The sequence below is a fragment of the Lissotriton helveticus genome, chromosome 11 (assembly GCF_964261635.1).
Source record: "Lissotriton helveticus chromosome 11, aLisHel1.1, whole genome shotgun sequence".
Taxonomy (NCBI): Eukaryota; Metazoa; Chordata; class Amphibia; order Caudata; family Salamandridae; genus Lissotriton; species Lissotriton helveticus.
This window is the reverse complement of record NC_136072.1, coordinates 937,996,500-938,014,249: the sequence shown is the minus strand read 5'-3', so window position 1 is coordinate 938,014,249 and position 17,750 is coordinate 937,996,500. Positions and strand designations below refer to the sequence as shown.

The 17,750-nt window shown below is 43.8% G+C and overlaps 1 protein-coding gene across 6 annotated transcripts in view; it reads right to left on the bottom strand.

The window, feature by feature from the left end:
* MORC2 (MORC family CW-type zinc finger 2) overlaps positions 1-17,750 on the bottom strand; it is a 597,165-nt gene that overhangs the window by 427,013 nt on the left and 152,402 nt on the right. For all 6 annotated transcript variants that reach the window (XM_078667274.1, XM_078667271.1, XM_078667273.1 and 3 more), the window contains exons 9-11: positions 12,587-12,698; positions 11,699-11,824; positions 2,377-2,456 (exon numbers count right to left, since the gene is read on the bottom strand). In XM_078667274.1, the coding sequence (XP_078523400.1) occupies positions 2,377-2,456; positions 11,699-11,824; positions 12,587-12,698 (318 nt within the window). The remainder of the gene's footprint in view (positions 1-2,376; positions 2,457-11,698; positions 11,825-12,586; positions 12,699-17,750) is intronic.

Sequence of the window (17,750 nt, the reverse complement as noted above, 5' to 3'; positions counted from 1 at the left end):
TTTTACATTAAATCCCACACTGGCATCAGTGCGGGTTTAATGTGCTGAGAAGTTTGGTACCAAACTTGTAAGCCATTATGTTGCTGTGGAGTTCGTAATGACGACCTCTTAGCACCATATACTCTTAAATGGTATCACTGCACTTACAGTGCCCGGGGATGGCCCTGGGTGCTGTAGGGGCACAGGGCTCATGCCCCGGTGCCCTCATCTCTGGCATACGGCACCCACACCCAGCTAGAGGGGTGACTGAAGTATGCCAGGGCAGTGGGTTCTATGGGCATGGCACACAGGGATGTGTGCCATGTCGACTCTTGCTTTAGTACTCTACTTAGGCACTCAGCCTGCAAAGGCAGTGTGGGTGCCAGGGTACAGGGTCCCTGAGGGTGGCACAATAAATGCTGCAGCCCTCAGAGGTCTTCTCTGGTCACCATGCCCTGGGTACCTAGGGTATCATTTACTAGGGGCTGACAGGTGGCCAGAGATGCCAATTGGGTGTTTTGTTTCAGCATAGCTTTTCTTTGTAGGGAGGGAACACAGGCCCTGGGTACCTGGTTGGCAGGGACCCAGGGCACACTCAGTCAAAGTACATCAGCAGTTCAGAAAAAAAGTGGGGGCATACCAAGGCAAGAAAGATGGCACTTTCTCACACAGTCTGAAAGAGTTAGGTGGGCCGTCCCTTTGGGAGGCACAATACAATACATACTGCAGCCCTTAGGGACCATGCCCTGGGACTCGTGGTACAATTTACTAGGGATGTACAGGGGTGCTGAAGGTATTGCCAATTGAGGGAACAATTGTACAGTTTTAGGGAAAGAGATCTGGCATTGGGGCCCTAGATAGCGGGAACCCAGTGCGCTTTCTTTCAAAATTGCATCAAATAGGACCATGTCAAAAATTGACTCTTTCCTACAGGCATGAGCAGCAGAAACGTATGTCAAGAGGCTGTGGATCCCAGAGGAGTGCCCCCAGATTTAGTAATTCAGGGTGAGGGGTGAATCTGTATCTAGCGTGTTGGGTACTCTTTTAGATTTATCAGTAAAACTAGTTCTGTTGGGCATCTGCCATAAAGCAACAATTTTCAAATATAATAACATTTTGTAAAACGGCAAAAAACAAGGTATCACTCTGATTATGGAGGTCCTAACTCCTCAACTTGTAATAACGGATGTAAAACCACTGATAGGTGCAAGTCAGGCGAACAGGTTACATACATGAGCAGAGGGTGCCTTAAGTGTACGATAAAATATAGGGGTCATGGATGGAGTATCCTGGAATTAGTTATTTTACATCTGGATCCTGTTTAAACAAAGACGCGTTATTCCTCTCCATTAAACTGTGAAATATATTTTATGTGACCAATATACTAGACACTTTGCCACCTTATCAGATACGCTTATGCTATTGAGTATTATTACATCTACAATGGGATTTGGTGATGACTCCACTTCACAAAGTGCGGCATAACTGTGATAACCGACTACGTATTGTTTATTTGTTTGAAAAACAACTAAATAGGGCTAAGGAGTCTGATAGCATTCAATTGAAAAAAAATATAAAACCTGATCTAAAAGACATCACGCCCAGCTCAATAAAACCAGATTTAAGATATTTGTACTATTTGGAAAAGAAAAACATTTATAAAAGAAAAAGAAATTCATCAGGCTTGTAAGAATTAATCGTCACAGGAGAAAAAGGGGACATTGGTTTCTGGCAGTTTAGTTTTTGGAAAGAATCAACAAATCGGCAAACGAAAGACAAATTCTAAAGCAGGTCAAAAGATTTCTATCAAAAGGACAAAAAAAAATACTGTTCAGAATCAATACTGAGTTTGAGAAAAACAGACACTCTAACAGTATTTCAGGAGTCCAACTGCTTCTCGTTTAAAGCTCAATATAATAAAAAATAAAATAAGAATAAAGCTTACAGGTGTATGCTATCTAAAACAAAAAACAGCAGATTACAGGCTCTCTGTGCCTATAGCTGAGTCAAAATACAGTTTAATACAATTATAGACGGTGACAAAATGGTTGTTTCCACCCAAGATGGAAAATCCCAAGGGTTCCCTTACAAATTGAGATTTACCAGGGGAACAACTGCCCTAATTTGCTTGATTAGCACTCATTTCCTTCTGGTATTTCACCCAGAGACCCCACTTACTTGCAGAAGGTGGAGTGTCACTGTGATCGGTGCAGGATTCAATGAGTTACAGAAAATCTTGTAATTCTTGCCCCATCATAACTAAAATGTCCGAATGAGGCCTAAGCATCAGAATTCACCCAACAATTTCCAGGGTGTACATTAAAAGAAGCCCCAACAAAACCTTGCAAACATATACTTGAACAGTACAACATAGCTTTAAAGGGGATGCTTTCTTACCAATCTTTGATGTGTGCTCAGCTTTCTTGACCTCCTGCTCTGCTCTGGTTTTGAATCGATTTGACGTGTATCTATACTTCCTAGAGTGTCAAAGAATGCATTATAAGACATCAAACTTTCGTATTCTCAGAGAAAACAAACATGGGTTGTAAATACTAACAAAATAGAGTAGAAAAAGATGTAATTTAAAAAATAAAAACAGCAAAACAAAAAATGACATTTTGTAGGATAAAACGTTTACTGGAGTAATGCATCATTTTGGCTTCAAAATTAATAACCAAAAATAAATGCTGGTCTTATAAAGATCTTACTAAACACCAGAAGGTGTAGTGAGAAATACTTGATATCAGAAAATGTCGTGCAACATAGATCACTTTTCTTATATAAAAAGCCTCCTTGAATGCATTATGGCATGTTTTGCCATAGGTCCCTTCTCATAAGCAGCATACCTCTAATCAGGTGGGCTCATCCACTGAGTGGGAGCTCTTGATATTATACTTTGGGATAAAAATTGTTAAGTGGAAGAATAAAACTGTGAGGGTACCCCAAACCGCACACTATGAGTCTGCGGTGAGGTGAGGAGTAGGGCCCAGAAAAGGCCGTCCCTGTAACAGGTTTTTGGTGTTCCTCCATTGCAGAGAAAAGTGAGTGTGCGGCCAATCAACACTAGATCTTTGAGGTGACCCTGTTACTGAGACTATGACAATACATGAGTGGGACTGGAAATGTGTGAGAGTTATTTGAAAATTCTGAACTTGAGCTGGATTGGGATATGTTAATACTGTGTGTTGAGGATTGCTCCTAGGAATGGTTGAATTTGCAGAGGTTGAAGGTGAGACTTGGGAATATTTATTGTAAACACCATGCTGTGAAGTAGATCCACTGTCAACTGAGTGTACTGTTGGCACTGAAGGTGGGTACTGACTTTGATGAGCCAATCGGCCAGGTAAGGAAACAAGTGTGCTGCCACTACTGTCAAACATTTTGTGAATACTCAAGGTGCTGTGATCACCCCAAAAGGTAGAACTTTGAATTTTTAGTGTTTTCCTGCTATGACAAACCTGAGGTATTAGAAGTGAGCAGGAAGTATGGGTATAAAAAAATTTAAGCGTCCTTTAGGTCTAGTGTTGGCATAAAGTAACCTTATTGTAAAACTGGAATGACATCCCATACTGTAACCATATGAAAATGTTCTGATAGGATGTAGTGGTTTAGAGGTCCGAGGTCTCAGATTGAACTTAGTGACCCATCCTTTTTGGAACCAGAAAGGATAAATACATGTAGGAAGCTGGGTTTCTAATGTAGTAACCTGTACCTTTGTACCCCCAATTGGCACCTCTCTGGCCACATGAAAGTCCCTTGTAAAAGGTACCTTGGGTACTGAGGGCACTGTGACCGGGGAAAGGCCTCTAAGGGCTGCAGCACATATTTTGCCACCCTTAGAGGTTCTGTACCTTAACTAACACACACACACACACTAACACACCCACACTCACACTCACACTGCGTGTTTTGGTGCAGAGAAAAGTGAAGAGTCGACATGGCACACATTCCTATGTGCCATGCCTGCAACCCACGGCCTATGGTATAGATAAGTTACCACTCTAGCTGGGTGCCCTATACGACTAGTGAGGGTACAGTTGCATGAGCACTGTACCCCTACAGAGTCCAAGACCATCCTTAGACATTGTAAGGGCAGTAAAGCCATAAAGAGTATATGGTCTGGGAGTTTGTCATTACGAACTCCAGAGCACCATAATGGCTTTACTGAATCCTGGGAAGTTTGGTAGAAAACTTCTCAGCATAATAAACCCACACTGATGACCATGTGGGATTTATTACAGCATGTACTCAGAGGGCATCTTAGAGCTTCCCCATGAAAAACAACCAGCCCCTGGTGGGTTCTCTGACTGGTAAACACCAGCATCCCACCATGAGACAGGTTTCTGGACCCCTGGGGTTGGAGCCTTTGCTTGTTGGGTCCAGAAACAAGGCCTTTCCTGGGAGGAGGTGGTCACACCTCCACTGGTCAGAAAGAGCCATCTGTGCAGTGGATCCTCAAAGGCCTTGCCGCCTTTGTAACACGACCCCCAGCCTCTCCTGCTATCAGGAGCAGGCCCCCTTCCCGTCTCCCCTCCATTTTGGATGGAAGACTGGCGGGAAAAAATAGAACAGCCAAGGTGTACCCACCTCTGCCAACCCCACCCCTCAGGTGGGGGAGGCGAGGTGAAGCCCATCTTGCAGATGGCAAGGACTCTCAAATCAGGGTTAGGAACTATGCCCACTCCCACACGTGGGGTGTGCACACCAAGGGTATAGTCACCCTAAGGTCAGTAGCCTATTGGCTGCTGACCTCGAGACCCCGAAAACACCTCTAAATACAGTATTTAGGGGGCAGCCCTGAACCAAGAAAGAAGATTCCCGCAACCTTCAAAAAAGAAAGACGAAAGAAAATGTCCAGCAGAGGAGACTACAGAGAAGAAATGACTCGGCCCCAACATCGCCTGCAACCTCTGCACAGAGTGGCCAGGTAAGGTGAAATCCGACCTCAAAAGACACCCCTGCATCCAGCTGCCCTGCCCACTTGAGAAGAGAACCCGAGGTACACCTGCCCTCAAACTTACCTGCCCAGCTGTTGGTTCCTACCGGACGTCTTCCTGGATCGAGCCTGCAGCCAAAATCAAAACAGGCAACTCCCACTGAAGCAACCGGCACCCAATGCTAAAACAGCACCCTACACCCGGCCGACCCTGTGCTGCTATGGGTGCATCTAGTGAGCTAAACTGGATCCCCCTTTGCCCAGAGCTTAAGTCCAGGACCTTTGCTCCCCCAACCATGTGGCCGGCTCGTGAGCAGCCACCAACCAGAGGCCGCTTATCAATATTGGATAACATTGGGCCTCAGCACTCTGCACCCGGCCGCCCCAGTGCCGCTGAGGGTGCATTGAGAGTGCATCATTGACTCTGGGGGAACCCTGGTGCTAACCCCAGAAACCCAACTCCGACAACCAAGTACTTACCTGCAAACCGATAACTTCATTTCCACCCATAGGATTACCTTGACTGCTTTTCTTTGAAAGTTGTTCTACGTGTAGCGTTTGGTTTGTTATGAAACCTTGATAAACCGCAAATGTACAAAATGTAGATTACTTACGTTTTCTCTAGGAAATGTCCCAGTGTGATATCTAGGCACATCACACTGAGTGGAAAAAGTAATCTGAAAAGTAATGTACAAAGTAATCTCAAAAGTAACTGAAAACTAATTTTAACTGTTGACTTACCTGTAAACAAACCAATTGCACCCAACTGCATTTCAAATGCAAAAGACATGCAAAGTATGATTTCACTTACCTGCACTAGGCCTGGCTTGGTTCTAGAAATAAAATAACTAAATAATATTTTTAAACAAACAAACTGGTCTGAGTTCAGTCTTTGAGTGTGTGACATAATTTCTTGCCTGAGTGTGTACGATAAATACTTACCACTACCCTCTGATAAAACCTTAATGCTCGCACACACTACCACAAATCGAGAGTAAGGTATTATCTACTTTTACCTCGGCCTACCTTTGGGGTTCCACTGGATCTGTGCATACTATACCCTACTTTGGTATAGTATATACAGAGCCAGCTTCCTACAATATACTCTTGTGCCTTGTTGTTGGTGAGATAAAGGGCTTTTACCTCTTGTTTGAGAAGTGTTAGGTGATCCTGTGATAAAGTGTAAGTGTGAGATGCAGGGTGGTGTGATAATGAGCTCCAGACAGTAGCCGTGTTAGATAATGGCTAGTACCCACTGGTCTGTGGTGATTGACTCCCAGACTGGGTAAGAAAATTGTAGTCTTCTCCACAACAGTTGCTGCATGGTCCGGGCGGGAATTGGGTAGTCCCTGTTTTGCAGTGGATGTTGCTCTGCGTGCAGAGGTATCTCTGTCCCTTCCCTTATTGCAACCATCTCTAACGGAGCCCCTGAAATAGCCCTTAGTATAGGTGGATTGGTCTTGCTTTTGCTGAGAAGTGGAGGCATCTGTGGTGGTGCATTTATATCCACCTTTGCAGCCTGACCGAAGAAAGGAGCCTTTAGGTGTAGTAGTATGTAAGAATCCCTTAGCTTAAGTACTGCCGGTGTTCTTCATTTTATCTAAGGTGGCGTCTACCAGTGGGCCAAAAAGATGTTCTTTGTCGAAGGGCATGTTGAGAACTGCCTGTTGGACTTCTGGCTCGAAGCCAAAACATCTGAAGCAAGTGTGTCTCTCAAGAAGCATTTTGGTATTGATACTTCTAGCGGCTGTATCTGCTGCATCTAGGGCACACCCGATGGAATTACTGGCGATGGCCTGACCCTCGGCAACAATTTGTTGTCCTCATTTACAATAGTCCTCAGGGAGAAACTGTAGTAATTCATCCATCTCATCTCAATGGGCCCTATCATGCTAGAAGGGCCTGGGATTAGCTGCCTGCGATTGCACTCTTTCTCCCACTGCATCCATACACTTACGCTCTTTTTCAGGAGGTGGTGTATCCCCAGTTGCCTGGCTCGTTTACAAGCAGAAGTGGCAACTATGGAGTCTGGTAGTACCTGACTCCGTATAAAGAGGGGGTCTGACAGACGCTGCTGAGTGGGTAGTCCCGTACCGGGTCTTGCTTCTTTGGTGCATGCGGCTGCAAGAGTAGCTCCTATACCTCAAGGGAGGTATTTTGGCAATTTGCAAAGCACTGGCAGCCCTCTGGTGTTTTTTTTAGGTCTGCACAGTGGCAGGATGAGTCAGCTGCTCCATGAGGGAAGGGTGCAGCAGGCAGGCAGGCAGGGTTGGCGCCTGGTCAGTTGTGCTCCTCGGTTCAGCAGTCCTCTTTGTCCACTTTTTCTTTTGGTCTGTAGAAATCCAAAGTCCAAGTCTCGGGGGTCTCCTAAGAACTCAATTTACAGGCATTAAGAGGAGTGAGCGGTAGAAGCCAAAGAGCTACTCACTCCTGGGGTCACTCTAACCCCGAGGTGGCCACTTTCTTTGGGGAGTGGGCATCACCCTGCCCCAGAATTCCTATATTCCAACACACAAGAAGGTGGAATATCTATAGTCACATTCACATCCAGCTGGTCATGCTAGAAGAGTGTCCAGCCTGGCAGTGCAACATACCTCCCACAAGCTAATTTTCCAGCCTGTCCTGGTACCAGATGGCCCAGGGCAGGGAGGTCAGCATCCTCTCCTTTGAGGGAAGCCAGATGACATACGAAAGGCAGTGGGCTCTATCAAGCTCCCTGCCCTGGAATGCTAATGTTATCAGCCTTAATGGAGGAGGAGGTGACAACACCTCTCTCCAGAGCAGGCTGTTCCTGACCTTATGAGAGCGAAGGCTCTCAACCCTGGGGATCAGAAACCCATCTGTAGTGGCAGACTGGATTGAACAAGTCAGCTAGCACACTAGAGGGCTCTAAGGTACCCTCTTGGTGCATGTATTAATAAATCAATCGCTGGAATCAGTGTGGTTTTATTAATATGATGTATTTGATACCAAAACCCAATTGTTTCAGTGAAGCCATTATGCTGGGGAACTAGACCAGTGCCCAGTACATACCTTAATGTGGCTTCCAAGTTCACTTGTACTGGTAGTAATTGAACTGGTCAGCACAGGGGCCTATCTGCTCATTCAGAGATGTCCTCACACATAACATAATGCACCCTGCTGTAGGGCTGTAATGCCTGCTATAGGGGTGACTTACACATATTAAATGTAGTGTTTTAGGGGACATGGCACCAACGTGTGTGTCATGTCTAAGCCCATACTTGGACATTGTAAGTGGATTAAAGCCATTAAGAGTATATGGTCTGGGAGTTGGTCATTACGAACTCCACTGCTCCATAATGTCTTTACTAAAAACTAGGAAGATTGGTAGCAAACTTCTCAGCACATTAAACCCACACTGATGCCCATGTTGGATTTATTGTAAAATTGGACTCAGAGGGAATCTTAGAGATGCCCCCTGAAAATCAACCAGCCCTGGTGTGGTTCCTGATGGCTGCCCGCCAGTTGCCACCACCAGACAGATTTCTGGACCCCTGGCTCGAGAGCCTCCACTCTCTGGGTCCAGAAACAAAGCCCATCCTGGGCAGAGGTGTCATGCCTCCTCCCCCAGGATGGGCACTCCATGAAAGGGGAAGCTTCAAAGGCCTGCAGCCTTTGGAAGCTGTCCCTAACTTTTGCTGCTCCCACTGGCTCTGACCCCCACTTTGGGCAGGAGAATGGCTGGCCAGGTTGAGTCGGTACCTCTATGGAGCTTTTTCCCAAAGTTGCTCCAAAGTTCTCGAAACTTCTTGAACTTGTTCCTGAAGATCCTCAGGGGGTCGTGTCTCAAACTCACTCCAAAGATCTGAAAGCTCCAAGAAGGTCCTTGAAAGTGGAGGACTTCGGTTTCCACAATCCACTGGTACAAAACCCGTAACAATCCACTGGTGGTTCTCCAAGGTGCAGATTTAGATGGTGATGTTTCAGATGAGCTCTTTTAATCTGTAGCTTTCAGGGAGTCCACTCTTTAGTTCTTTTTCAGCAAAATAATCCACAGGACTGTAGTTTCAGATGGTGCAGGGAAAGGAAGGTCAAAACAAACCAGAAGGAGTCCTTCAAAGACCCACAAAAAACTGCAGGAGGTGGGCCCTGAGCCAACCCAAATTCAACGGGAGGGGGAATCGGGGAAAGCCAGGTAGGTTCTTTGACCCCTCTAAGGTGGGTAAATGCTTTGACTGTACCCAGCCAGGGCATAAGCAGGGAGCTGCTGTCTGCGCCAAGAAGCTTCCCCCTGCCAACGTCAGTGAAGGGTGGAGAGTGGTGCCCCAGAGAGGGGTAGTCAGGTGGTAGAAAGAAGCCTTAGTGTCCCTGGGTGGGGAGAATTTTTGCAACCCTTGCTGCCTTACCTCAAACATGGACAAGTACAGGCAGAGGCCTAAAGTGAATGGGACTGGGGTTGAGGCTATCAGAGACACTGGGGCTAGTGTAACTATGGTCCTGGATGAACTGGTGCCTCCAGAGAGGTTGTTACCTGGTGAGTTTAACCAGGTGATGTATGCAGACAGCACAAATATGTGCCCACCTTTGTCAACCTCACCCCTCAAGTGGAGGATGCGTGTGAAGCACACATCTCAGCTCCCTCTATCTTGAAGATGATGGGGACTCAGCCAATTAGGGAGAGGCTCATGCCCCCTCCCAATGGAGGGTGGCATAATAGGGGGTGTACCCACCCCAAGGAAAAGTCCCATTGGCCCACTGGTGGTGTGGCCTTTGTGCTGACCTGGAACACCCCTTGCCCTGACCCTAACCCTAGGAGCTTGGCTCTCAAGACAGAGTGGTCTGTCCGTGAGCAGCCCCCAACCAAGGTGTCCCATAACCCATTTGGCTAACATTGGCACCCTGCACCCGCAGTTTTACCCCCTCCCCCAAAACTCCATCCCTAGAGCCAATTACTTTTCTGTGAACTTGACACTTCATTTTTATCCATAGTGCCTTCACAAGCGTTAACCTGTTTATCAATGTCCTGTGTTGCTTAAACTGTGTTAGGAGTGTATTTCATGCCGAACTAGAAAAGTAATCACGAAGTAATCCAAAAGTAATGTTATTTCAAGTGTTTTGAACATTTTATCAATGGGTTTCTCAACTGCAAAAGTAATCTAAACGTTCCTACCAAAAAAGGATGCCATGTATTTTTAACAGTAGCATTCTATGAAAAGTGTCACTTACCTGCTACTAAGTATATATTGGTTCTAGAAATAAAATAACAAAATAACTTTTTATACAAAGAATTGGTCTGGATTCAGTCTCGGAGTGTGTGACTCCATTTCTTGCCTTAATGCGAGTTCAACAAATGCTTAACACTACCCTCATGATAAGTCACACTGCCACAAAAGAGAGTAAGGTATTTTCTAATTTAACCTCTGCTATACCTTTGGGGATACACTGGACTTTGTGCACACAATAGCTTACTTTGGTATAGTATATAGAGAGCCAGCTTCCTACAATGGTTCAAATGCAGAGCCAGGCCTCGAGGTGCAACGCTCCCTCATCTCGTTGGCGAAAGTGAGGTCAAAGCACGCTTCGAATTCTTCTTCTTTTGGAACTTGGTCTTACCAGAATGGCTTGACGACTTCGAATGAGACTACGACCTTAGACTCCACGACCGCACCCGGGACATTTCTCCTGACTGGGACAGTGATCATCGCACATTAAGCCGCCATAATCTTGAGGGATCAGTCCCTCAAGGCCTTCGGGTGCACGGTGCAGCGGTAAAGGCAGGTCTTCGGGTTGTGATCCTGCACGAGGCACCAGAGGCATACAAGGTACGGTTCTGTCATCGACATCTGCCGGTGACATGCGCCACAAGGCTTGAAGCAAGCCTTCTTCGATTACATCCCTGACCCACCAGGAGGCAAATCTCAAAAAAGACTTTGCCAAAACATTGAAAATACCTAGACAAAAAGTGATTACGGCGTACCTCATCCAGAATCTGCGCTGGCTGGTGCAGAAAGAAAATAATTTCTTCAGCATGCCTGGGTGGCTCTAATATGTTACTTTTAGACCAACTACGCCATGTAGAGCTGAACGCCGCCTCCTGCCAGTGCGCAACCATTCACAAAAAATGTACAGAACCAGTCTGACACCTGGGGGGAATTCGAAGGTAAGGAATCTGAGGCTAGAAGTCCCTTTCAGATACATCTTTCCAATTCCGTCAAAACTCTACATAATCTGGATACAGTTAAACATCAGCAACATGCAATGAACTTCGTGGTTACTAAGTTTGGATATATTAATTTCTCTCGGTTTTGAAATAAAATACCTTCTGGCCAACATGGTAATTTAATACGAGCTTCGTGACATAATAAAAAAGACAGAACATGATTATGGCCAGGAAGGGGGCTGCAAGCTGGGTTTTCACAAGAACCTATAAAACAAAAAGGCCAAAAACAGTATTACGATTCCTATTTTGATATTAGAAAAAATTGGCTGATATTCCTATCCCTGAACTATCCTGGTCCTTCTGTTTCTAGATGAAAAGATCACACATTGTAGATAATTTCAGTAGACCAAAGAATCAAAGGAGAGAGAAATGCCTTGGCAATTTGTGTTTCTTGTACAAAAAAACTCACATATCTTTGAACTTGTGGTCGTTGGAACCCTTAAACAACATCTAAAGTCTGCACTAGTCATGCCCCTCTGGATCACCCTTACCTTCTTCTTGGGCAATAGTGAAACTGCAACTCACCTCAGATCACTAATGTCCTCTAAGGACAGATTTAATTATTTCTTTAAACATAGTTTAAAAGGTTACAAATGTCTTACCTTGGCTTATAAAGGCAGCAGGAGAGACGCTTTGTTTGCACTTTATGTCCATGAATAAAGATCCTCATCCGGGGGTCTATATAGAGTACGGCTGCGTAGGCCCGGAACGATCGCCGCTCTGGTTTCCTAAATAGGAAAAGAAGGTGTTCTAGAATCAAAGGGCCATATGTATCAAGCACTAATGCGTTCGTAAATGCCGAACTTCGCAGAATTTCGGCCTTTGCGAACGCATCTTTGCTAAATGGTATGTATCAAAGAAATCTGCTAGCAAATTAAGGAATCACAAAATTTGCGATTCCTTATATTGCGATTGCATTTAAGGAATCGCAAATTTTGCGATTCCTTAAATGCAATGTAAATGCTAATTGGCCTTAAGGAATCGCAAATTACCACCAACTTCAAGTTGGTGGTAATTTGCGATTTCCTTGAAAAATGCACCTTTTTGCATTTTTCAAAGTGCAATGTGAAGCACATACATGGCCTTAGGGCATGTATGTGCGCCACATGTGCACCCATACTTATTTCAGGGGTGCAACAGGGTGTCTTTTGGACACCCCTGCACCCTTGAAATTGCATTCTCAATTTGCGATTCGCTAATTGCTAATCGCAAATTGAGAATGTCCTCCCATTCATTCCTATGGGCCTCTAGGCCCATAGGAATGAATGGGGAGGTATTCCTTAATTGCGAATCGCAATTTGCGATTCGCAATTAAGGAATATGTAGGATTTGCAAAATTTATTGCAAATCCTACATACATAGCATTTTGCGATTCTCAAATAGCGAATCGCAAAAAATCGTTATTTGAGAATCGCAAAATGACTTCTGAATACATGTGGCCTAAAGCTCATACATTCATTATCTTCACCATGCCTTTCTGACACACTTACGTTCCCTCTGGTGGGGTTTCTGCCATCTGAATGTCTTTGGGATCAGTAGTAAAATCCAGCTCTGGCTCCCCAGTGTCCATTAATTTCAGGTTGAAGATCACAACCAGCGTTCCTGTATTCAACAAGCAAACATACATAAAACAGAAAGGTAACACTATAAAATGTGAAAATGTGCAGAACTCTTGCTCCTGCAATTGGGAGTTCAGTAATTTACCCAAGTCAGAAGTCAAAATGACCTTGTTAATTCTTATTGTCATTTTTAATTACTGTCGCACTTTTATGGATACATTGTCTATCCGAATAAAGTTTGTAAGCTGAACTGACCTTGATCATCATTACCTGAAAAGTACTGCAATCCTGATTATTGCTGCTGGAGACCACTGTTCCTATGGTGGTAATGTAGGGGGCCCACAACTCCCAATATAATTTGATAGAGTTCAGTCCGGATACCCGCAACGGCTCAATGAAATATCAATAGCGCCTGCTAGACCCAACTAAAAAAGCCAGTAGAAACAAACCAGATTCAAATCTTGACAGTATGTAACCGATCATATTTCTAAAGTTTGTTGCACTAGAGGTCCCGTGTACTCCAGGCACCGGGCTTTAAAACGTGGAAATCAATGCCTGTGGAGAGCACCATGTAGTACAAGGCATATCACTCAGCAAGGAAAAAGGCTCAATAAAGCTACACCTCGTCAAAGTAGACATCAAGCAATCCCAAACTTGGTTCACAGTGACGAAAATACAATACTTATTGGTCTTGAAACCTGACACATGATATGGTTCATATCATGTACGGCGTAATTAAATCGAAGTCAGAAAAGTTTTAACTTTTTGCTAAACTTTTAATTGAGGGTACATCTGCAGTGAAAGCCCTTAATCAGAATTAATTTTAGACTAAAAACATGAGGTGGAAAATCTCTCATGGTATAAGGCACCAAGGCATCGAATCAATTGCTAATGCAGCTCCGATTTATAAACATGAAATGTGCTTTCAAAAAGACATTGAAGACGTGGTTGTTTCAGGCCTCTAATGCACTTTGCCATTCCCTCATCTAAACTTCAACTTCCTGGCTATGATGAAAGTTCACACTGCTGTTTAGTATTAATGCCAGGATGCTCAAGTGTTTTGAGTGACAGTGCGATCTATAAATATTCATTAATTCATTCATAATGACCAGTGGATTACATGTGAATCTATAATCATTCAGGAAACACAGCCAATGCTATAGTAACTGTTTAACTTTGGTGCATCTATCTCTTATAGAGTTATATGGGTGCAATGCATAACAAGTAGGAGCCTTACTTACATTATAGTTAAAAGTTACAGATGTCTTAAATAAATTGTTAAACAGCTCACCCCCTTTGTGTATTTCTTCTCTGATCTATTTCAATATAGCAGTGTCTTCTAAATGGATGAACAGAGATCCAAAGTTACCAACTCTGCAAATATCCTTTCGAGACACATGCCCCAAAAAAGCAACCATAGTTCCTCATGTTTGTGTCCTTCTTTTAAAGCCTTTTTATAAGTATGCACTGGGCAATTATGTTGGTAATGCCGGTTAACTTATTTGCATGTCCTTAGGAGCCAAATTACTGCTTCTACTTCCTAAACCCTTTATTAATGTCTAGAACGTTCTTTAATGACCTTCAAACACTTAACCTATGAAAACATTTTTGATGATATGTTTGTCAATCTTTGAAGAAGCTGAAGTTCAATAATGAGAAAAATAGAAATTACATTTGGAAATTGAACGACCTCACTCACAAGTGTTTGATACTGCAGTTTTATCTAGCATCTACTAATCAAGTCTAGAAAATGGCCTATCAGCATATCTACCACCTCATTCCCTTTCCCATAAGACTTGCTCCTCTGCACGCATAAGTGAACTTGCCAGGACCCAATGAAATGTCTCCCGTGGTTATTTGGACAGAGAGTCATGGAGAATGGTTTTATCCTGGTTTCACAATATAAAATAATATTTTATTGTCTGTCCACAATAGATCTCAAAAGCCTTGCTTTGCATTATGGTCCAAAAATATCTTAATGCTATCTAAAGTGTGTTAAGTTTCAAAAACATGTACGTGTAACTTTAAACTCGGTTGTTTGTCCAGCTATCTCAAGCGTTTCAAGTTTATTATTTAGTTAATTAAAACCGTAGTGACGCTGAGATAATGAGAAAGATAAAAACCACGGTTTGAATGCGGTCAATTTGTTACTACTGCCAAGGTATGATAAAAACAGTAAAACCGACTGGAACATCTTAAGACAATAACACTGAAGTAATACAATCACAAGAAGGTCATAACAAGCAGATTCCGTAAAGTGATACATGGCATAATGATAGAGATAAAATCCACAGTTTAGGTGCCATCAATTCGTCATCACAACCAAGCTAGTTTAGGTAAGAACCCATTCATTGTCAAAAAGAATTATACATTATTGCATGCAGATATAAAATACTAATAAGCAGAATAAAGTCTGTTGTAAACATCGCTCGTGTATACACAGCCAATTGTCCCCAATTTCTCTTTGGTTATCAGGTCTTGGTCGTTTGTATTGCTTTTACATATAGCTGTAGGTATTTGATCAGTTTACAGTTCAGTTGGGGATCTGACAAGACAAGGCTTGGTATTATTGCAGCCTAACAAATGTGTATGCCTTTATGGTTATAGTGCTTGTTTAGCAAGAGGACGCGTGCTTCTGGCAGTTGGGGCATATTCAAACCAAATGAATTAAGTCCTCCTTCATTGAACCACAAAGTCTGCATGCTATAGAGCTGCTGTTTTTCCAGAGCGGTTGATCCGTCAATGAAGAGAGTTGACCGAGGCGAATACCCATCAACTTTCCCTTTAAATGCATCGGTTAAGTTAGGCTTAAATATAAGCTGGTTTCAAATGGTCATAATATTTAAGCACTATCCACACGTGAACGACCGCTGAAGGGTGTTTTTATCAATCAGGTATGAAGTGCAATTTTACTACTTAATTGATTACCTCCCTAAAGCCAGACAAAAAGGCAAGGATTTATTTCAAAATTTGACAGTGTATATCAGGTATAGTGTTTCATGGAAGGATTTATGGTATGTCGAGTGAGGGTCGTTTTCCATGGCCATCCATAAGGCGTTGTTTAATGGTCAGCTTTCTTTATTCTATCTTATTTTGTACCAGCTTTTTATTGCGGTGTACATTCCCCAGCGACTTTATTGATGAGCCCAAATTCCAGACAAACTTGTGCTGGGGAGGCATTGTGTGGAAGGCCAAATACACCCTTGAAAGCGCTAACATGCAGACTATTCACAAGGGTGGCATCCTTTCTGTGCAGGGAGACACATCCATATGCCACTGTCAGTAGCAGTTTGGCCACAATTACTGATAGTAATGTCTCAAAAGATGGTCCATCTAGCTTCATAGCAATGGTGCAGGATGCAAATGTCAGGGTGTGTTCTTTTGTGGTCATATATTGCATTTGATCCTGATAATTTGCTGTGCTACCAATGTGGACACCCAGATACTTATATAAATTTACCTCCTCTAATGTTGCGTCCAGTCGGATTTTAAGTTGTGGACCCGGTCAGTTCGTAATAATCAATGTTTTGATTTTGGCTGTAATGATTTCAAGCTGATTATCCTTTGTGTAGTAGATCAGTTCAGTCATTAATCTTTGTAGCTCCACTTTTGTTAAGCTGAGTACGACGACATCATCCGCATATGCTAGATGCAAACAACCTCAGTTCTCTTTCCGATTGTTTTTTTTTTTTTTTTATTTATTTATTGGTGTAAGAAGATCTATGCACTGATCAGCATATACAAAAATCAAAAATCATATACAGTGTAAGTGCCTACAACCGCTATGGGCCGGCAATGTATGTTCACTTTCGAAATCAATTTTTCAACAATCGTACACGGCCCATCAGCCGACATCCAGCGGACCGGCGGCGTGATATTTGTTTAGCTCCCATTTGTTTGTCAGTGCCGTAGTTGTTTAGGTATACATCAATAATCTTACTTTTTCACCTTTATATGTTCAACTTAAACAAACATAACAGTGCAACACCCAACATGTAGACTTCCCCTTGTTACAGCCACTCTGCATCACAGCATCCTCCCTCCTCAAAGCCAGCAGTACAGAGTATTGTGCATCTTATTGTCACCTCCAGGTGCGTACCTCACTCCACGCCTGTTACCGATTCTGCCTCATCATGTATTAGCAAATAGGCACGCAGGTACCCCCAATAGTCCTTTGGCCTAGAGCCGCCCGGCAATTCCTCCTCGTATGTGGCAAGCGTGTCTCTACAATAAACCATATCCCTTATCCATTGCTTCACTTCTGGCGCCCTTCTGCTGTTCCAGTGGAGAGACACCCTTCTCTTAGCCAGCAGTAGTGCAATAGCACAAAATTTGCGTTTCAGGGCTCTCAGTTGCGGAACAATACCCAGTAAACAGATTTTCGGATCACACAGCATGGAAACCCCAAGCATGTCATTCAAAATTTTCACAACTTGTTCCCAAAAATCGGCCACTTTACAACAATGCCATGCTAGATGCATGAAGTCTGCATCCTCCCGTTTACATCTGCAACATTGAGAATCATCCCTCAAACCATATTTATACAGTCTCTGAGGTGTGTGGTACACCTGATGTAAATATTTATAATGTATAATTTTTAGGTTCCCGTTCGCTGTCAGCATACCTGTGAGCATGCAAGAGGATTCCCATTCTACTTCTGTTAGGGGTTCTGCAAGTACAGCGCTCCATTTGTCCCTGGCCTTGTGTGTATGTTCCCCCACCGCCTCCTGCATTGCCGCATATAGTTTGGACACTAGATGGGACGCCGTTGGTGTGGTGAGGAGTAGTTGCAGGGGTGCAAAGGTAGGAGGCTCCTCCGGATGTGTCGGGTAGTGGTCCCGGAGCGCCCTCTGCAGCCGAAAGTGGTTGAATCTAAACAAAGGGGATGGGTTCCTGATGTAGTGTGACTGATCTAATGTCTGGAATGCTCCATCCTTGTATAGATCCCCCAGAGTGTCTATTCCCGCCCCTCTAAATAGGTCCATGCCTACCCGCTCCTGCGTCACCGAAAGGGCAGGGTGGTGTGTTAGTGGAAGTGCTGGTGCATACAATGGCAGGTTGTGTGCTACCTTACCCATCAGCCTCCATGCCTCCG